This window comes from Oncorhynchus keta, chromosome 2, assembly GCF_023373465.1.
Source record: "Oncorhynchus keta strain PuntledgeMale-10-30-2019 chromosome 2, Oket_V2, whole genome shotgun sequence".
NCBI lineage: Eukaryota > Metazoa > Chordata > Actinopteri > Salmoniformes > Salmonidae > Oncorhynchus > Oncorhynchus keta.
In genome coordinates this window covers 50,291,327-50,313,872 of record NC_068422.1, presented here as the reverse complement: position 1 = coordinate 50,313,872, position 22,546 = coordinate 50,291,327, and the positions used below count along the sequence as shown (strand labels likewise).

General features: G+C 44.1%; 1 protein-coding gene across 2 annotated transcripts in view; it reads left to right on the top strand.

Annotated features, from left to right (window-relative positions):
* LOC118402199 (protein FAM83H-like) overlaps window positions 1-22,408 on the top strand; it is a 37,533-nt gene extending 15,125 nt beyond the window's left edge. For both annotated transcript variants that reach the window (XM_035800224.2, XM_035800217.2), the window contains 4 exons: window positions 10,613-10,777; window positions 14,270-14,394; window positions 14,666-19,028; window positions 19,171-22,408. In XM_035800224.2, the coding sequence (XP_035656117.1) occupies window positions 10,613-10,777; window positions 14,270-14,394; window positions 14,666-19,028; window positions 19,171-19,182 (4,665 nt within the window). In that variant the 3' untranslated portion in view covers window positions 19,183-22,408. The remainder of the gene's footprint in view (window positions 1-10,612; window positions 10,778-14,269; window positions 14,395-14,665; window positions 19,029-19,170) is intronic.
* The last annotated feature ends 138 nt before the right edge of the window (window positions 22,409-22,546 follow it).

Below are 22,546 nucleotides of genomic sequence, written 5' to 3'. Positions count from 1 at the left end.
AAGGTAAGTGAATATTTATAATGCTATTCTGACTAATGTTGACTCCACAACATGGCAGATATATGTATGGGCTCTGAGAGCTCTACTCAGATTATAGCATGGTGTGCTTTTTCGGTAAAGTTTTTAAAAAATCTGACACAGCGGTTGCATTAAGGAGAAGTGGATCTAAAATTCCACGAATAACACTTGTATCTTTTATCAATGTTTATTATGGGTATTTCTGTAAAATTGATGTGGCTCTCTGCAAAGTCACCGGATGTTTTTGGAACTACTGAACGTAATGCGCCAATGTAAACTCAGATTTTTGGACCTAAATATGAACTTTACCGAAGAAAACATACATGTATTGTGTAACATGAAGTCCTATGAGTGTCATCTGATGAAGATCATCAAAGGTTAGTGATTAATTTTATCTATATTTCTGCTTTTTGTGACTCCTCTCTTTGGTTGGAAAATGGCGGAATGCTTTCTGCGACAAGTTGCTGACCTAACATAATGATATGTTGTGCTTTCACCGAAAAGCGTTTTTGAAATCGGAAACTGTGTATGGATTAACGAGAATTTTATCTATAAAATGATGTAAAATACTTCTATGTTTGAGAAGAAAATAAATATGGGATTTCTGTTGTTTTAAATTTGGCACCCTGCAGTTTCACTGGCTGTTGAGAGGTGGGAAGCTCACGTCTCGAACGGTCCCAGAGAAGTTAACCATGTCTCAGTAATGACCAACACATCTGGATTGGAGCTGTGATCCCACACTTTCAATTTTTTATTTTTAGGTAATAAGCTTCTGGTGTTAACATGCAGAAAACCCAGGCTTTACACGAGAGCAGAAATCAGTTAACCTCTTGCTCCTACCTGACACGCAGGCGTCCCATCTAGACATCTGGAAATGCAAATGCGCTACGCTAAATGCTAATAGTACTAGTTAAAACTCAAACGTTCATTAAAATACACATGCAGGGTATTGAATTAAAGCTACACTCGTTGTGAATCCAGGCAACAAGTCAGATTTTTAAAATGCTTTTCGGCGAAAGCATGAGAGGCTATTATCTGATAGCATGTAACACCACAAAAGACCCGCAGGGGACGTAAACAAAATAATTAGCATAGCCGGCGCTACACAAACCGCACAAATAAAATATAAAACATTCATTACCTTTGACCATCTTCTTTGTTGGCACTCCTAGATGTCCCATAATCACTATTGGGTCTTTTTTTCGATTAAATCGGTCCATATATAGCCTAGATATCGATCTATGAAGACTGTGTGATAAACGGAAAAAAATAGCGTCTTATAACGTAACGTCATTTTTTTTAATTAAAAAAGTCGACGATAAACTTTCACAAAACACTTCGAAATACTTTTGTAATGCAACTTTAGGTATTAGTAAATGTTAATAAGCAATCAAATTGATCACGAGGCGATGTATATTCTATAGGGGTACGTCTGGAAATAATGTCCGGGTAAATCTCAACCAAAATATCCGGTCCGAGACCTGAAGAAATGCGCTGTCTCTTCTTCGTTTGACCAAGAAACAAAGCCTAGGCAAATGACAAGACTGTTGACATCGTGTGGAAGCTGTAGGAATTGCAATCTCGGCTCCAGGTAATTTGCTTTCCCATAGACAATACATGCAAGTGGCGCATTGATATATTTTCCAATTTTCAGTGATCAGATTTTCCTGCACTTTTCGATAAAACGCACGTTCTGTTATAGTCACAGCCGTGATTTAACCAGTTTTATAAACGTCTGAGTGTTTTCTATCCACACATACTAATCATATGCATATACTATATTCCTGGCATGAGTAGCAGGGCGCTGAAATGTTGCGCGATTTTTAACAGAATGTTCGAAAAAGTAGAGGGTTGACTTAAGAGGTTAATATCTCGTTGGTAGGATATATGTGATCGTAGTTTGTCTATTTCATTATTGATTGAATGTACGTTGGCTAATAGGACCGATGGTAAAGGTATATTACCCTCTCGGCGACCGATCCTAACAAGGCACCCAGATCTTGGTCCACGATACCCCTGTCTCTTTCTCCTGTGAATGACGGGGAAGAGGGCCTTGTCAGGCGTCTGAAGTAAATTCTTCCTGTCCGACTCATTGAAGAAAAGGTATTCCTCCAGTATGGGGTGAATAATTTCTGTCCTGATATCAATAAGCTTTTTTTGCTCCTAAGAAACAGTACATTATGTACAAAATAACTTACAAATAATGCGAAAAAAAACATACACAATAGAAAAATTGGTTAGGGGATCGTAAAACGGCAGCCATCTCCTTCCGCGCCATTGTCAAAAGATTTCCAGTTTGCATAAAGTCCAGTGAAGTTCTTGAGGGCTGTCGTGGCATCGGCTTGAGGGGGGATATGCATGGCTGTGACAATAACTGAAGAGAATTCTCATGGGAGATAACAGGGTCGGCATTTGATTACAAGGTATTCTAGGCCGGGTGAACAAAAGGACTTGAGTTCCTGCATATTATTACAATTACACCATGAGTCATTAATCATGAAACATACACCCCCGCCCTTCTTCTTCCCAGAGAGATGTTCATTCCTTTCAGCGCTGATGGCTGGCCCGACCCCGACAGTATATCCCGAGAGAGCCATGTTTCCATGAAACAGAGTGTTACAATCCCTGATGTCTCTCTGGAAAGAAACCCTTGCCCTGATTTTGTCAACTTTGTTATCCAGGGATTGAACTTTAGCGGTGTGTGGTGTGCGCGCCTCCTAAGTCTGACTAGAAGACCGCTCCGAATTCTTCTTCTCCGCCGGCGTTGTTTTGGGTCAGCCTTTGGAATCAGTTAATTTGCCCTGGGTGGTGCAAACAAAGGATCCGCTTCTGGAAAGTCGTATTCCTGGTTGTAATGCTGGTAGTGCTGGTGAGTTACCACCGCTCTGATATCCAATCGTTCTTCCCGGTTGTATGTAAAAACACATAACATTTTCTGGGCTAACAATGTAAGAAATAATACATACAAAACAAAATACTGCGAAGTTTCCTAAGAACTCTCTCACATCACTGTGGAGAAATTTTGGTCCACTCTAGCATGCAGAACTGCTTTAACTTCACTAGGGTAGGGGGCGGTATTTTCACCTCCGGATGAAAAGTGTGCCCAAAGTAAACTGCCTGCTACTCAGGCCAAGAGGCTAGGATATGCATATAATTGGTAGATTTGAATAGAAAACACTCTAAAGTTTTCGAAACTGTTAAAATAATGTCTGTGAGTATAACAGAACTGATTTGGCAGGCGTAAACCTGAGAAAAATCCATCCATGAAGTGGGATTTCTTTTATGTTTGTAGTTTTCTATTGAATGCCATTACAGTATTTCTCAACCAAAATATCCGGTCGGAGACCGGAAGAAATGGGCTGTCTCTTGTTCGTTTGACCAAGAAACAAATCCTAGGCAAATGACAAGACTGTTGACATCGTGTGGAAGCTGTAGGTACTGCAACCTCAGCCATATTAAATGTCTTTCGCCCATAACAATGGGTTGAAGCGGCGGATGGATATATTTTTCCACTTTCAGTGATCAGATTTTCCTGCACTTTTCAATGAAACTCACGTTCTGTTAAAGCCACAGCCGTGATTTAACCAGTTTTATAAACGTCTGAGTGTTTTATAAACGTCTGAGTGAATCTAACCACAGGTTAATGAGAAGGGTGTGCTTGAAAGGATGCACATAACTCTACAATGTTGGGTTGGAGAGAGTCTCAGCCTTAATGTGTTAAATATGTGTGAATATTTTTTAATTCCCTGCGCCACCTTTTCAGCTGAACAGGGGGGGGGGGTGGAGTTCCCTGAGGGGAACTCCTTGCCCCAACAGGTTTTAAGCTTGTCTCTCAATAAAAACATATGTGTCAATACTTTGCTAACCAGCGCACTTCTGTATGTTGTGAAAGCGTTACATGGTCGCTGCCCATATCATTGCATAGTGCAGAAAATACACGAGAGTTCAGGGGCCTTGCTTTAACAAAGTTAACAATTTTCACTGTAATGTCCAAAACGTATTTCAAGCTGTCAAGCTTTCCCTTGGCAGCAAGAGCCTCATGTGTATGTTGCAGTGTGCCCAAGTGGCGTCGGGAGCAACTGCTTGCAGTCGCGTTACCACTCCACTATGTCTCCCTGTCATGGCTTTGCGCCATCAGTACAGATATCAACACATCTTGACCACCAAAGTCCATTTGATGTCACAAAGCTGTCCAGTACTTAAAAAATATTGTCTCCTGTTGTCCTGGTTTCCAGTGATTTGCAGAAGAGGATGTCTTCCTTAATTGACCCCGAATAAATGTAACGGACATATACCAGGAGCTGTGCCAGGCACGTCTTTTGACTCATATAGCTGTAAAACATAGAATTCACTGGCTTGTATGTGTAATGAACTTTGTCTGTTGTTTCTAGAGAGTCAGACCGAAATGCAGCGTGTAGGTTACTCATGACTTTTAATGAAGAATAATGCGGTACATGAAATAACTGAAAATACAAAAACAACAAACGAGTGAAACTAATACAGCCTATCTGGTGACTAACACTAAGACAGGTACAATCACCCACGAAATACAACGCGCACTCAGGCTGCCTAAATACGGTTCCCAATCCGAGACAACGAGAATCAGCTGACTCCAATTAGGAATCGCCTCAGGCAGCCAGGCCTAACTAGACACACCCCTAATAATACACACTCCCAATTAATACAAACCCCAATACGAAATACCACATATAAACCCATGTCACACCCTGGCCTACTCAAACATATAACAAAAACACAAGATACAAAGACCAAGGCGTGACAGAACCCCCCCCCCCCTAAGGTGCGGACTCCGGGACGCACCTCAAGAGCATAGGGAGGGTCCGGGTGGGCGTCTGTCCATGGTGACGGTTCTGGCTCGGGACGTGGACCCCACTCCATAAATGTCCTAGTTCCTCCCCTTCGCGTCCTAGGATAATCCACCTTCTCCGCCGACCATGGCCTAATAGTCCTCACCCTGATCCCCACATAACTGAGGGGCAGCTCGGGACCGAGGGGCAGCTCGGGACCGAGGGGCAGCTCGGGACCGAGGGGCAGCTCGGGACAGAGGGGCAGCTCGGGACAGAGGGGCAGCTCGGGACAGAGGGGCAGCTCGGGACAGAGGGGCAGCTCGGGACAGAGGGGCAACTCAGGATAGAGGGGCAGCCCGGGACCGAAGCAGCCCAGTACTGAGGGGAAGCCCGGTACTGAGAGGGAGCCCAGTACAGAGAGGAAGCCTAGTACTGAAAGGAAGCTCAGTACTGAGAGGAAGCTCAGGCAGGTAGTAGGCTCCGGTAAATCCTGGCTGGCTGGTGGACCTGGATGATTCAGGTTGTCTGGCTGATCTAGAAGATCTAGGTTAACGGGCAGATCTGGAAGAGACTGGTTGTCGGGCAGATCTGGAAGAGACTGGTTGTCGGGCAGATCTGGAAGAGACTGGTTGTCGGGCAGATCTGGAAGAGACTGGTTGTCGGGCAGATCTGGAAGAGACTGGTTGTCGGGCAGATCTGGAAGAGACTGGTTGTCGGGCAGATCTGGAAGAGACTGGTTGTCGGGCAGATCTGGAAGAGTCTGGTTGTCTGGCAGATCTGGAAGAGACTGGTTGTCTGGCAGATCTGGAAGAGACTGGTTGTCTGGCAGATCTGGAAGAGACTGGTTGTCTGGCGGCGCTGGGAGGACTGGCGGCACTGGCGGCGCTGGGCAGACTGGCGATACTGGCGGCGCTGGGCAGACTGGGAGCACTGGCGGCGCTGGGCAGACTGGGAGCACTGGCGGCGCTGGGCAGACTGGGAGCACTGGCGGCGCTGGGCAGACTGGGAGCACTGGCGGCGCTGGGCAGACTGGGAGCACTGGCGACGCTGGGCAGACTGGGAGCACTGGCGGCGCTGGGCAGACTGGCGGCACTGGCGGCGCTGGGCAGACTGGGAGCTCTGGCGGTGCTGGGCAGACTGGCGACGCTGGGCAGACTGGCGGCGCTGGGCAGACAGGAGACTCCGGCAGCGCAGGAGAGGAGAAAAGCTCTGGCTGCGCTAAACAGGCGAGGCGCACTGGACGCACTGGGCCGACTGGGAGCACTGGTGGCGCTGGACAGACAGGAGACTCCGGCAGCGCAGGAGAGGAGAAAGGCTCTGGCTGCGCTGAACAGGCGAGGCGCACTGGAGGCCTGGTGCGTGGTGCTGGAACTGGTGGTACTGGCGCGAGGACACGCACAGGAAGCCTGGTGCGGGGAGCTGCTACCGGAGGACTGGTGTGTGGAGGTGGCACAGGATGGGCTAGACCATGAAGACGTACTGGAGATCTTGAGAGCAGTGTAGGCACAGGACGTGCAAGGCTAGGGATGTGCACAGGAGGCCTGGTGCGTGAGGCTGGCACCAACTTCACCAGCTGACTAACACGCACCTCAGGTTGAGTATAGAGCGCTAACTCAGGTGCTATTAAATCCCCGACACGATCCGTCGGACGAATATTATATCTATAGCACCAAGCTAGCAACTCCCTCATTACTCTCCACTCCACTTTCCCCATTAACTCCTTCACAGTCTCTGCTTCGCTCACCTCTAACACTGGCTCTGGTTCAGGTCTCCTCCTTGGCTCCTCACGATGAACAAGGAGAGTTGGCTCAGGTTTATCTCCTGACTCAGCCATACTCTCCCTAAGCCCCCCCCCAATACATTTTTGGGGGTGACTTTCTGGTTTCCAACCGCGTCGCCGTGCTGCCTCCTCATACATGTGCCTCTCCGCTTTAGCTGCTTCTATTTCCTCCTTGGGAAGGCGATATTCTCCCGGCTGCGCCCAGGGTCCTTTACCATCTAATATCATCTCCCAAGACCAGAAGTCCTCATATTGCTGCTCCTCACAATTAACAGGGAGAGTAGGCTCAGGTCTGACTCCTGACTCTGCCACTCTCTCTCTGCGCTTTCCCCTGTTACCTTCGGTTCTCGCTCTGTAAAGCTGTGCTTTCCTTTTCGATTCCATACGTGTATAGCCCTCTTCGCATTGCTGTAGGGAATCCCAGGCGGGCTCCTGCACTCGCTCTGGGTCGGCCGCCCACCTGTCGATTTCTTCCCACGTCGTATAATCCCTGCTTCTGCCGTCCATAGCGTCCTCCTTTAGATCCTGCCAGTTCACACGCTGCTCGGTCTGTGAATGGTGGTGGGTGATTCTGTAATGAACTTCGTCTGTTGTTTCTAGAGAGTCAGACCGAAATGCAGCGTGTAGGTTACTCATGACTTTTAATGAAGAATAATGCGGTACATGAAATAACTGAAAATACAAAAACAACAAACGAGTGAAACTAATACAGCCTATCTGGTGACTAAGACAGGTACAATCACCCACGAAATACAACACGCACTCAGGCTGCCTAAATACGGTTCCCAATCCGAGACAACGAGAATCAGCTGACTCCAATTAGGAATCGCCTCAGGCAGCCAAGCCTAACTAGACACACCCCTAATAATACACACTCCCAATTAATACAAACCCCAATACGAAATACCACATATAAACCCATGTCACACCCTGGCCTACCCAAACATATAACAAAAACACAAGATACAAAGACCAAGGCGTGACAGTATGCAAAGAAGTAATTGTTTCTAAACATCTCCTGCCATGTCACTGATGCTTTGTGAAACAGTGTTGTTTGATGAAGGCATTGTCTGTATAGTTTTTTGGGCCTTTTCCCCCAGCATTGTCCCAGCCATATCCGTGAGAGCAGAAAGAATTAAGTCCTCCACAATAGTATGGGGCTTGCCTGTCCTAGCCACTCAGTAGCTCACCATATAAGACACTTCTAGCTCCTTCTAATTAATGGTATCTGTTGCTTTTACATAAGTCTTACTACTCAAAAGTAGTCTTAATTATCGCTCCAAAAACTCCTGTGGCTTACTGTTTATTTTATGTCTGCGCAAACGTGAAGGTTTCATCGAGTTGTGAGAGTACTTTTGCATATAGACTACCATTCAAAAGTTCGGTGTCACTTACAAATGTCCTTGTTTTAGAAAAAAAGCTCCTTTTTGTCCATTAAAATAACATAAAATTGAACAGAAATACAATGTAGACATTGTTAATCTTGTAAATTACTATTGTAGCTGGAAATGAGAATAGACTAATGAGTTTCAGAAGAAAGTGATTTGTTTCTGGCCATTTTGAGCCTGTAATCAAACCCACAAATGCTGATGCTCCAGATACTCAACTAGTCTAAAGAAGGCCCGTTTTATTGCTTCTTTAATCAGGACAAGTTTTCAGCTGTGCTAACATAATTGCAAAAGGGGTTTCTAAGTATCAATGTAACAGCTGTTGGAAGGAGAGGACCAAAGCGCAGCATAGTATGTGTTCATACTTTATTTGAACAGAACACTGAAATAAAAATAACAAAGCGAATGAACGAAAACCAAAACAGTCCTGTCAGGTGCAGAAAGACACAAACAGAAAACAACTACCCACAAGACACAGGTGGGAAAAGGCTACCTAAGTATGGTTCTCAATCAGAGACAATGATAGACAGCTGCCTCTGATTGAGAACCACACCCGGCCAAACACACAGAAATAGAAAACATAGAATGCCCACCCCAACTCACACCCTGAGACATAAAAGGATCTCGAAGGTCAGGGCGTGACAATCAATTAGCCTTTTAAAATGAAACATTTGGATTCGCTAACACAACGTGCCATTGGAACAAATAAGTGATGGTTGCTGATAATGGGCCTCTGTACGCCTACAGTATGTAGATATTCCATTTAAAAAATCTGCCATTTCCAGCTACAATAGTCATTTACAACATTAATAATGTCTTACACTGTATTTTTAGAACAATTTTATGTTATTTTAATGGAGAAAAAAAATGTGTTTTTCTTTCAAAAACAAAGACATTTCTAAGTGACCCTAATCTTTTGAACGGTAGTGCAAGTGAACCCCAAATCAATGTAGTTCTCATCATATTTGTGCCTCTTCGATGGTCCAATGTCCCTGTCTGCTGTTTGGTGCTTTCACGGGTAAGGGGGCCGCAGCTCTTCCACTGCATCAGATTCACAACTGTCAGTGTACATGCTAGCTGGGATAACAACAAATGCAGAATTACTGATGCTAGCATTGGATGTGCTCGTGGAAGCAGAACAACTTGTGTTGTCGACAGGTGCAGGTGTAGTACTGCTGGTAGTAGCAGTACTACCAGTAGAGCTGGTATGTGTCTCTATGGACGCAGTTCTTACTAAATGGACTGTTTGAAAATGTGAATAATTTTTTTAGTCATTTTTTAACAAATGTGGTTTCTTTTTAAATGTAAAAAATAAAAAATGGAATCACGTTTTTAAGTTTTTACTTGGTGTACCCCTGACGGCATTGCACGTACCCCAGTTTGGGAATACCTGGACTAGGCCATTCCAAAACGTCAAATGTGTTGCTTTTTAGCCAATTTCATGTTGACTTGATTGTGTGTTTTTAATTATCATCTTGCTGCATGACTCAGCTGCAGCTCACAGATGGATGGCCTGGTCATCCAGGTCCAGGTCCTGAGGCAGCAAAGCATCCCCAAGCTTGACCGTTGGTAGAAGGTTATTTTATATTCTATTTATTTATTTATTTTTAAGCACTCTTTACCCCTTTTTCTCCCCAATTGGTTGTTACAGTCTTGTCCCATCATGCTAAGCCGCGCTGTTTATTGACACATTGCTCAGTTAACCCAGAAGCCTGTCACACCAATGTGTCAGAGTCCAACTGGCGATCGTGTCAGCGTGCATGCGCCCAGCCCTCTACAGGAGTCGCTAGAGCGAGATGGAACATCCTAGCCGGCTGAACCCTCCCCTATCCCGGACGACACTGGGTCAATTGTGCGTCACCTCATGAGTCTCCCAGTTGCGGCCGGCTGCGACACAGCCCGGGATCGAACCCGGATCTGTAGCAACGCCTCTAGCACTGCCACGCAGTGCCTTAGATCGCTGCGCCACTCGGAGGCCTGGTATAAGGTTCTTCCTGTGGATGCAGTGTTTGGTTTTCACCAGGCATAATGGGACCCATGTCATCCAAAAAGTTATACTTTTGACTCATCTGTCCGTAGAACATTCTTCCAAGAGTCTTAATGATCATCCAGGTGCTCCCAGGTGATTTGTTTAGCAAACTTGAGTCAACGTTTTGGACAAGATAGGTCCCATTATGTCTGGCGGAAACCAAACAGCAATGTGAGAGACTGATCAACAACTACAGGAAGCATATGGTTATAGTCATTGTCGCAAAAGGTGGCACAGCCAGTTATTGTGTGTAAGAGAGCAATTACTTTTTCACCCAGTGGAATTGGGTGTTGCATAACTTTGTTAATTAAATAAATATTTATTTGATAATAAATCTTTTTTTTGGTTATTTGTAAACTCAGGTTCCCTTTATCTAATATTAGGTTTTGGTTGAAGATCTGATAACATTCAGTATAATAAACTATGCAAAAATAGAGAGAAAATCAGAAAGGGGTAGTGGTGTATATGCCGACTACGTCTATGTGTAGAATAATTGCACAGCATGTTATGTGTGTATAATGCCTCACTATTGCATGCTTTAACATTTGAAACGAATGTTAATCATAGTGTGCTCTGTTGTCCACTCCAGGTGATTGCTGTGGTAATGGACACCTTCACAGATGTGGACATCTTTGCTGATATTCTGGATGCTGCCATGCGAAGTGTTGCCGTGTATATCATTCTGGATGAACAGAATGCACACCACTTTACTACCATGGCTTCCAACTGCCGGGTCAATCTAGAGAGCATTCAAGTGAGTCTATGAAGTGGTGCAATATCTTGAATATATGTGCTGGAGTTTTTCAATTAAGACATGTTTATAATTTTGTCTTCTATATTTGATGGATTTTTGGGCTTTTTCCTTAAAAAGGCTTTCCCCTGGAAGTTCATATTCAGTAAGGAACTTAAATGGAAAGGAAACTGGACTCGTACCGAAATGGACCTGGGGCTGTCCCACCCAGACCCGATATGCATAAATACATTTTTTAAATATAGATACACATTCTGAACGGACCGAGGACAGCTAGACCAAATCAAATCAAATGTATTTATATAGCCCTACTTACATCAGCTGATATCTCAAAGTGCTGTACAGAAACCCAGCCTAAAACCCCAAACAGCAAGCAATGCAGGTGTAGAAGCAACGTGGCTAGGAAAAACTCCCTAGAAAGGCCAAAACCTAGGAAGAAACCTAGAGGAACCAGGCTATGAGGGGTGGCCAGTCCTCTTCTGGCTGTGCTGGGTGGAGATTATAACAGAACATGGTCAAGATGTTCAAATGTTCATAAATGACCAGCATGGTCAAATAACAATAATCACAGTAGTTGTCGAGGGTGCAGCAAGTCAGCACCTCAGAAGTAAATGTCAGTTGGCTTTTCATAGCCAATCATTAAGAGTATCTCTACCGCTCCTGCTGTCTCTAGAGAGTTGAAAACAGCAGGTCTGGGACAGGTAGCACGTCTGGTGAACAGGTCAGGGTTCCATAGCCGCAGGCAGAACAGTTGAAACTGGAGCAGCAGCACGGCCAGGTGGACTGGGGACTGTAAGGAGTCATCATATGCCAGGTAGTCCTTGAGGCATGGTCCTAGGGTTCAGGTCCTCTGAGAGAGAGAGAGAAAGAGAGAATTAGAGAGAGCATACTTAAATTCACACAGGAACCGGATAAGACAGAAGTACTCCAGATATAACAAACTGACCCTAGCCCCCCAACACAAAAACTACTGCAGCATAAATACTGGAGGCTGTGACAGGGAGGGATCAGGAGACACTGTGGCCCCATCCGATGATACCCCCGGACAGGGCAAAACAGGAAGGATATAACCCCACCCACTTTGCCAAAGCACAGCCTCCACACCACTAGAGGGATATCTTTAACCACCAACTTACCATCCTGAGGCAAGGCCCACAAAGATCTCCGCCACGGCACAACCCAGGGGGGGGCACCAAACCAGACAGGAAGATCACGTCAGTGACTCAACCCACTCAAGTGGCGCACCCCTCCCAGGGAAGGCATGGAAGAGCACCAGCAAGCCAGTTACTCCCCTGTAATAGGATTATAGGCAGAGAATCCCGGTGGAGAGAGGGGAACCGGCCAGGCAGAGACAGCAAGGGCGGTTCGTTGCTCCAGAGCCTTTCCGTTCACCTTCACACTCCTGGGCCAGACTACACTCAATCATATGACCCAATGAAGACCCGTTCCGTATAGACCTGGTCAAATCCAGACCTGGTCCGATCAGCAATAAAGCAGCAGACAAGTCATTTTTTTAAACGTCTTAGGGATCGGATGTCGCTAGCAGGATGAAATTCGACCACATCCGGTGAAATTGCAGAGCGCCAAATTTAAATAAAAAAAATGTAATATTAAACATTCATGGAAATACAAGTGTCTTACATTATTCAAAAGCTTAGATTCTTGGTAATCGAACTGCGTAGTGCGATTTACAATAGACTTTACAGCGAAAGCATAGCATTTGATTATCTGAGGACAACGCCCCACATCAACATATTTTTCAAATCAGCACAGGGGTCACAAAATTCACAAATAGCGATAAAATAAATTACTTACCTTTGAAGATCTTCCTCTGTTTGCAAACCTAAGGGTCCCAGCTACACAATGAATGGTTGTTTTGTTTGATAAAATCCTTATTTATATCCAAAAAAGTCTGTTTAGTTGACACCATTGATTTCAGTAATCCATCGTTCAACATGCAGACAAAGGAATCCAAAAAGTTACTGGTAAAGTTCGTCCAAACAAGTCAAAAGATGTTTCTAATTCATCCTCAGGTAATATCTAAATAAACGCTAATCTTTGATATGGAGATTAGTATGTTCAAATGGAAGATAAATAACGAAGAGCGCGCCCTCATTCACAAGTGCCACAAGACTACACTCCCAATGAGGGTCACCTTGGATAGACTACAACTACTTGTTCGTTTTTCAAGAAACAAGCCTGAAACCTTGTATAAAGACTGTTGACATCTAGTGGAAGCCATGGGTACTGCAATCTGGGAGCTATTTATTTGTATATCTAATAGGCCTCCATTGAAAAGGCCTGTGAAAAGAAAATTCCGGATGGATTTTCCTCGGGTTTTCGCCTGCCATATCAGTTCTGTTATACTCACAGACATTATTTAAACAGCTTTAGAAACGTCGGAGTGTTTTTTATCCAATTCTACCAATTATATGCATATCCTAGCTTCTGGTCCTGAGTAACAGGCAGTTTACTTTGGACACGTCAGACAGGTGGAAATTCAGGATACTGCCCCCTTGCCCTAAGAAGTTTTTTAAGCTCCTTTATTAACCAGAGCTGATAAAGCATGAGAAGAGGGAGAGAGGTGCAGGGGAGGGGCCACACTGTGAGCGAGTGACACTGGAAGCAGGGAGAGACAAGAGACAGCAAACAACCAAGTCGACTTGTGCTATAGTAGATTAATAGCTTCAATAGCTGGGTTATTTATCATCAAATATGATTACGTAGTACCTGTCTTGACTGCATCAAACCGGGAGACGCTAGCTAACGTTAGCTAGCTAGGCTAATTGAGCCTGCAGTGCATGTGCTTTCTCATCCTACAGTTACAAATAACAACAACTCCATTCAGAATATTAATTAGCAGCCTACCTGTTAGCTCTTGGTCATTGTAGCCTATTCTTCTTTAACTTTTAATTCAATAACTTTAATTCCATCTTCCATTGATTAGATATCTCCTAACTTTTGCGAAACATGGAGGCTCTACGACTGTAGTATATTGCCGCTTTGATGACTTATGATTGACCAACAACAAGCGCTATGCGTCACGCTCCACTCTCTTCAAAAGCAAGAGCAGCAGTATGAGTGATAAAAAAAATCTCTCTCTCTCGACTGCAGCTGTCACATTCGGATCTGTGCGGGCTCTTCCAGACAAGTCCGTTAAAATTGCACATATCTGAGACCCGTGGCAATCATATCAGATCCGACACAGACCCGTGACATTATTTATAACTCTGGATCCAGGCCTGCTCGGGTCCCAGATTGTGTCTTCGGTATTCGGGTACTTGTGGATCCGTGAAGACCAATAAAGGAAACCTGTAGGCTTGGGATATGAATAGCTCTTCCTCTCAACCTTGAACATGAAGACCCACTGCCTCTTTCCTCATTTGTTCCCATTTAATGAACAACAACTACTCAATTTCAATCATTATTCATATGGAACTAATTCAGTACTTTTTGGAGAACATCTAATGAGAACACCATGTTTTTATCTTGCAGTTCATGCGTGTCAGAACTGTGTCAGGCATCACCTATCGATGTCGCTCTGGAAAGTCTTTCAAGGGTCAAATGCTGGATCGCTTCTTGCTGACAGACTGCAGGGCTGTCCTGAGTGGAAACTATAGGTGAGGGTTCCAAAATGAAGAATGTGGTACAAAGTGTTGCATGATTTCTCAAGCAGACTTGACATTAGTAATGTGGACTTAAGAAACTGTACATTAAGTTTCTCTTACACCTGTGTAGTAACAAATACATAACATTATTGTTCCATTGTAATTTAGAAATTGCTTTGCATTTGCATAGTAATGGAGTTAAGAGTTCCTTATTCCATTGTAATATGTATATTTTGCTGCATTGTGCTGTTTAATGAAATTCCATGAATCTCTCTGCCCACAGCTTCATGTGGTCTTTTGAGAAGATTCACCGTTGCATGGCTCACCTCTTTCTTGGACAGCTTGTGACTACTTTTGATGAGGAGTTCCGAATTCTGTTTGCACAGTCCCAACCTTTGGTACCTGAAAATGTCCTTGTTCCAGTGCCAGACTACAGCAATTTATCTGACAGCCAATACAGCACTGATAGGACACCATTGTTCAGAGATCCCAGAAAGTTCCTGCCCATAGAGAGCTCTCGTCCTAAAGAATGGGCCAGACATTCCTTTGATGATCAGAAAAGAATGCCCCCTGGAAGGCACGAGCACATCCACAGATCACTAGATGAGGGTGCACTAGATATGCACAGAAACAAGTACTCCTCACAGCAATTTAGAATAGAGCAGCAGTATTTTATGGAGCAAGGTCACCCTATGATACAGTCGAACACAATGGATTTTGCTGGCTCTAAAAGGCACAGTTATGCAGAGGGCACTTATGCCAGACACTCCTCCTCTCAATTCATGCAGCACCAAGCCATGCACAACTTTGAGGAGGGTATGGCAACCCAGAGCAGGAAGATACATAGGGAACAGCATCACTACCAGAGAACAGGGCCAGAGCCTGGTTATGGTAGCTACGATCAATTCAGGGACCAAGGGTACCCTCCGATGGATCAGTATTCTGAGTCTGGGTACCCACATGGAATAGAGATAGAGCCACCAGACAACTATGACCCTGTAGTGAATTATTTATCATCATCGAAACTTGCTATGGAGATGGGCCATGGCTCAGACAAATTATCACATCCAGGAGAGGGTCCCTTTTGTCATTCAAATGCAAAAAGACTGAGCGTGGGCCATCCTTATGCCTGTCAGACCTCCCCAACACAACAAAACCTGTCTGAACAGAAGCAGTTTTTTGTTGGGTCTGGTTCGGACCGTAAAACACAGGATCCCAGTGCAAAGCAGGGGATGCGAGATTGGAGGATCAGCTCATACCTCAGTGCATATGATGATGCCGGGGAAGAAGACATTTCACAGCCTTTTGGAAATGATCCCTTTGAAGAGCCCCTTAATCCCTCACAAGGAATAATATTTGCTCCACTTTTATCAGATTCCAAGTTTAATGCCAAAGAGTTACCCAAGATTGCAGGGCTCAGGTTAAAGACCACACACCCAGAACATTCAAGAACACCAGATATTATTGTTAGCATGGCAACAGATGAAGGTGACAAATCAGAGGATATGGATGTAAAAGAGCCCAAAAGAGAAGAGTCATTCCGTAGGAGGTTCAACCCTGCTATCCAAAGGACCTCAAGGCTAAGATCCTCACTAATCTTCAGCTCACAACTAGAACAACATATCTCTCAAGAACTGAACCTTACCTCAGGCCAACATTGTGAGGAAACTGCCAATGAGGAAGATGACCAATCTAGATTTTCCTTGACCGCTCAGATTTTGGGAAAACGAAGATCCATAACAAGAGAACCTTTTCAATGGAGATGTAATAAGCCAGCAACAGTTGATAATTCAACCATAGAGTCTTTGAAATTTGAGGACATCACTACAGATGCCGGTGATAAGGAATTGCAAAATAATCCTCCTTTGGGCACCAACATGGCTTCTTCAAAGGAACAACCTAAACCTGACCATGAAGGAGAAAGCAAAATGGTACAATGTGCACATCCATCCAAATCTGCTCAAATTGAGCAACCCAAAACCATACAAACAGAACACCTGCCATCTTCATTGAGCAATACATTATATATAGATATGAATGATCCAGACAGTAGGTTCAAGTTTTTTAAAGAGTTGGCTGCCAAACGAAAAGCTGCAAAAGCTTCAGAGTCTGAGAGCAGCGCTGAAAAAGCTCCTCTAAATCCAGTGACTCCATTTGACTTGAAAACAAAGGACGAAGTCACAAGTGTACAACCTACTCTTCCAGTGGCTCCACTAAATCCAGCAGATACTTCCACCAAAAAGCCATCTACATCAACAGAGGGACCTCTTAACCCAGAAGATACATCAAACAAAAAGATAGCAACATCAACAGAGGCCCTAGGTAATCCAGCAGATACTTCAACAAACAAGACATCAACATCAACAGAGACCCCACCTATTCCAGCAGATACTTCAACAAACAAGACAGCAACATCAACAGAGACCCCACCTAATCCAGCAGATACTTCAACAAACAAGACAGCAACATCAACAGAGACCCCACCTAATCCAGCAGATACTTCCAACAAAAAGCCAGCTACATCAACACAGACCTCTTCAGAAACACTGGAGACCTCACCTGTCTCACAGGGGAATAAAGCATCCATGGCAACAAATAGCTCATTACATCTTGATGTCAAAGACAAGGCTTCTAAAAATAAAGAACCGGAAGAACTTAATCTTCCCAAAAGTGACTCCAAAACATTCCTCATTCGTAGATTATCTTGTGACGATGGGCTACTTAGAGTCTCTATGGATGCTGAGAAGATTGAGCTGAAGAACAGTCAGAACCAAAGTGTGTCTGAAGTTAACACAAGAGATAAAAGTGCATTTCTTGAGCGCACCTCAAAAGAGCGTATCTTTAACATCACCCCAAAGGAGTTTAGTTCATATAAACTATCACCAAAGGAACCAAATTCTTCAAATCCTGCTTCAAAGGAGCTGAGCCCATCTCTTCCACTCACCCTAACAGAAGTTAGCTCGTTGTTATCTCCAACATCAACGAGTTTCAGTTTAGCTAATCTCACTTCGTTTAAACATGCCACAAAATATTTGAGCTCAGCCCTTACCCCCACCCTTAATGAGTCCAGTTCATCAAAGCAGAAATTACTATCCTCTAAACCAGTCACAGTAGAGTCCAACAAACCTCTGAGCCTCACCCAATCCGAATCAAGTGTCTCTTCTCATCCCATTCCATCAAAATCCAGCACCTCTGCTCATACCATCCCATTGCAATCAAGTCCCCCCATTATTCCTGGTCCAGTTGAGCCAGTTGTGTCTCCCAAGCCTGACAAAACTGATTCCAAGGAATCTCTTAGCCCTACCCCAATGCAATCTTGCTCGTCCTCAATCCCTGCCCCTGCAACAAAACTTAGCCTTCGGCTAAGCTCTACCCAAACAAAATCCAGTTCCTTACCTACATCCACCTTAGTTGGGTCCACTTCATCAACACCAATAGACTCTAACATCTCTCCCAATCCCTCCACAAAGGATTCATTGTTTACAATTGCCACAACTGAGTTGAAGTCACCCTCTCCAAAGACCAACCCAATAAAATCCTACTCCTCTCCTAGTCCTGGCCAAGATGAGTTTGTTTTATCCCCCAAACCCTCCAAAACAGCATCCAACTCTGATCCAAAGCCCACCACAGCAGAGTTGAATGACTTTCCCAACTCCTCACTTCCATCGCCAAAGCATTTCACGGAACAAGCCAACAAATCTCCCATCCTAACACCAACACAATCTAGTTCTTCTTCCAATCCAACAACAAGAGAACCCAACCCTCTTCCTAACAACACCCCAACAGAACCAGGTGCATCTCCTGACCACACCCCAACAGATTCAAGTGCATCTTCTAACCCTACCCAAACAAAATCACATTCCTCCCCTATGTCTGCGTCAGGTGGATCAGTTTTGTTCCCAATGTCTGGCCAAACAAAATCTATCACTTCTCCAAACCTCACCCCAACAGAATATTGTTCCTCTCCTAATCATACCCCAACGGAGTCTACCTCACCATTCAACCAAGTCCTTGTAGAATCCAACCCATCAAGTAACTCAAACCCAACTCATTCCACTGCCTCTCATGACACTGTCCCAGTTCCATCCGTCATTGTGGATAACAGTAAGAAGGGCAAACTAAGTAACCTTATCAAGGAGCAAAAAGCTGGAAGTTCTCCTGCCGCTAAAGGTGACAAGAAAGAAGGTGATGCTGAGATAATGAGCAAAACTGCTCCTGGAGAATCCGCCTCCCATGGACCTCAGAGTCCTGATGAAACCAAAGAGAATGATAGCACTATGAAACCAGAGAGCCCTACAGATCAAACTAATCCCATATCACCCCCAGTGAAGCAAGCTAAAGTAAGCCAGTCCCACTACCATTCATCTACTGCCAATGTACTCTCAAGCAGCAACCTAAGAGATGACACAAAGCTCCTTTTAGGGCAGATTTCTGCTAACAGCCAGAGCCGGACAGAATTCACTATAGAATCTGCTGTCACTGATGATGCCAAACAGGATGAGGCTGACCGGGGTGTTAGTGGTAAGGAGGAAGAATCAGCCCAAGGACAGAGCAGAGGCCCGACTAGAACTTCTCAGGAGCGGGAGAAGCTACTTCAGAGAATCGAGAGCATGCGGAAGGAGAGGAAAGTATACAGCCGCTTTGAGGTAAAGTACCATACTGTATCAATAGGCCAGTAGCAATTTACAAAATACAATTTTAAGGTACCCACTGTATTGTGTTTTCACCCACACCTGCTTTCCTTCATGTGAGCTCATGTTTTCTGTTTATTATTCTGTATTTTGATAGATGCCGCCTTAACCAGGGATCGGAAGGATGATTGAGTATGGAGAAAGACCATCGCTAATTCCCCTCTAAAACTTGTCCTTTAACTATGTCCATTCCCCAAAAGTCTAAAATCACAGGTCAGAGAGGCACAGCTAGCTAACCAGCAGAGAGGTATTATTCTCAGGTTTCTATATTAGAGTGTTCCTCCGAATGGACTATCTGCATGTAAATGATTAAGGTTTATGGGAACATGAACAGAAACTTGACTAAGTTGACTAAGTTTACCAACATGGACTACTGTATAAGTAAACCGAGACTCTACAGTGTGGACAATGGACTACTGCCATCTACAAGGTGGGACTGAAACATGCAATCTCATCAGATAAATACACAGCTAAATGTGAAATGTATTTGAAAACTATTGTGTTCATAGACACACCGGACACAGGTATTGTTGACTGTATGGGTCAACTGCAATGTAATATCTGTTACTCTCATGGTTGTTTAATTATTATCTGTTTGAGGATCTGTTTTATATACTAACAGACATTTCAAAATACAAACATTAGAATCACCATTAATCATCATAGAACATGTAATCATCATAAACAGTGCAAGTATAGCTTTCAAGTAGTTAATGGACCACTTTCTTAATTTCAGTAGGTTAGTAGGTGTAACAAATCAGGATGACAATGTGCAAGATAAACCAAATGCAGGTAACTGCCAAAATAATGTAAACACATATGTAAATGAGGGATACAAAGAATATTGAAGGCATGTTCTTCCACACAGGTGTGGTTCCTGAATTAATTAAGCAATTAACATCATGCGTTGGGTCATGTATAAAAATGCTGGGGCGGCCATTATTTTGGATACTATTGTTATACCCCCATAGGATGACAATGTTCCCATCCGCAGGGCACAAGTGGTTACTGAATGGTTTGATGAGCATTAAAACAATGTAAACCATACGCCATGTTTGTCTCAGTCACCAGATCTCAACCCAATTGAACACTTCTGGGAGATTCTGGAGTGGCGCCTGAGACAACGTTTTCCACCACCATCAACAAAACACAAATTATGGAATTTCTCATGGAAGAATGGTGTTGCATCCCTCCAATAGAGTTACAGACACCTGCCGAATCTATGCCAAGGTGCATTGAAGCTGTTCATGGTGGCCCAACACCCTATTAAAAAACATTATGTTGGTGTTTCTTTTATTTATTTATTTTATTTTTTGGCAGTTACCTGTGTATGCATGAATAATCATGTGTATTTGCACAAAAATGTTAATTCCATGGGACATTTCGATCTCCTGTTTGGACTTTCAAAGGTATGTGGTATAACAGCCTCCACTCTTCTGGGAAGGCTTTCCCACTAGATGTTGGAACAATGCTGTGGGGACTTGCTTCTATTCAGCCACAAGACCATTGGTGAGGTCAGGCACTGATGTTAGGTGATTAGGCCTGGCTCTCAGTCGGCGTTCCAATTCATCCCAAAGGTGTTCGATGGGGTTGAGGTCAGGGCTCTGCGCAGGTCAGATGAGTTCTTCAACACCAATCTCGCACAAACCATTTCTGTATGGATTTCGCTTTGTGCAAGGAGGCATTATCATGCTGAAACAGGAAAGGGCCTTCCCCAAAATGTTGCCACAAAGTTGGAAGCACAGAATCGTCTAGAATAACCATGTAATCTGTAGCTTTAAGATTTCCCTTCACTGGAACTAAGGGGCCTAGCCTGAACCATGAAAAACAGCCCCAGACCATTATGTCTCATCCACCAAACTTTACAGTTGCCATTATGCATTCGGCAGGTAGCGTTCTCCTGTTATCTGACAAACCCAGATGTGTCTGTCTGATTGCCACATGGTGAAGCGTGACTCATCACTCCAGAGAATGCTTTTCCACTGCTCCGGCGTCCAATTGGCGACGAGTTTTACACCACTCCAGCTGACACTTGGCTTTGCACATGGCGATCTTAGGCTTGTGTGCGGCTGCTCAGCCATTGAAACCCATTTCATGAATCTCCCGACGAACAGTTCTTATGCTGACATTGCTTCCTGAGGCAGTTTGGAACTCTGTAGTGAGTGAAGTGCATTTGGAAGGTTTTCAGACCCCTTGACTTTTCCACATTTTGTTATGTAAGAGCCTTATTCTAAAATTGATCAAATTAGTTTTTTTGCTCATCAATCTACACACAGTACCCCCCGATGACAAAGCGAAAACAGGTTTTTAGACATTTTTGCAAATGTATTCAAAATAAAGAACAGAAAAAACATATTTACATAAGTATTCAGACCCTTTGCTATAAGAGAGGAAATTGAGCTCTGGTTGCATCCTGTTTCCATTGATCATCCTTGAGATGTTTCTACAACTAGATTGAAGTCCATCTGTGATAAATTCAATTGATTGGACATGATTTGGAAAGGCACACACCTGTCTATATAAGGTCCCACAGTTGACAGTGCAAGTCAGAGCAAAAACCAAGCCATGAGATCGAAGGAATTGTCCGTAGAGCTCCGAGACAGGAATGTGTTGAGGCGCAGATCTGGTGAAGGGTACCAAAACTGTCTGCAGCATTGAAGGCCAAGAACACAGTGGCCTCCATTATTCTTGAATGGAAGAAGTTTGGAATTACCAAGACTCTTCCTAGAGCTGGCCAAACTGAAACGTGGCACCATCCCTACGGTGAAGCGTGGTCATGGCAGCATCATGCTATGGGGATGTTTTTCAGAGGCAGGGACTGGGACACTAGTCAGGATCAAGGGAATGATGAACGGAGCAATGTACAGAAAGATCCTTGATAAAAACCTGCTCCAGAGTGCTGAGGAACTCAGACCGGACCTCAAACTGTTCACCTTCCTACAGGACAATGACCCTAAGCACACAGGCAAGTCAACACAGGAGTGGCTTTGGGACAAGTCTCTGAATGTCCTTGAGTTGCCCAGCCAGAGCCCGGACTTGAACCCGATAGAACATCTCTGGAGAGACTTTAAAATAGCTGTGCAGCGACGCTCCCCATCCAACCTGACCGAGCTTGAGAGAATCTGCAGAGAAGAATGGGAGAAACTCCCCAAATACAGGTGTGCCAAGCTTGTAGCATCATACCCTAGAAGACTCAAGGCTGTAATCGCTGCCAACAGTGCTTCAACAAAGTGCTGAGGAAAGGGTCTGAATACTTATGTAAATGTGAAATTTCCGTGTTTTTTTGTACTCTGTATAAATGTAATAAGCTAAATAAAGTGTGTAAATGAACGCCATTTGCTTGATAGTGTTGTCCTTTTCATTTTGGGGGGAAATAAACTGTTTGATTTGTTTTCATGTTTCACAAAAAGACTTGGATAACCATGTGCTTTTTACCTTTTGAAGGAGAGGAGGACACGTTTACATGCAGAATT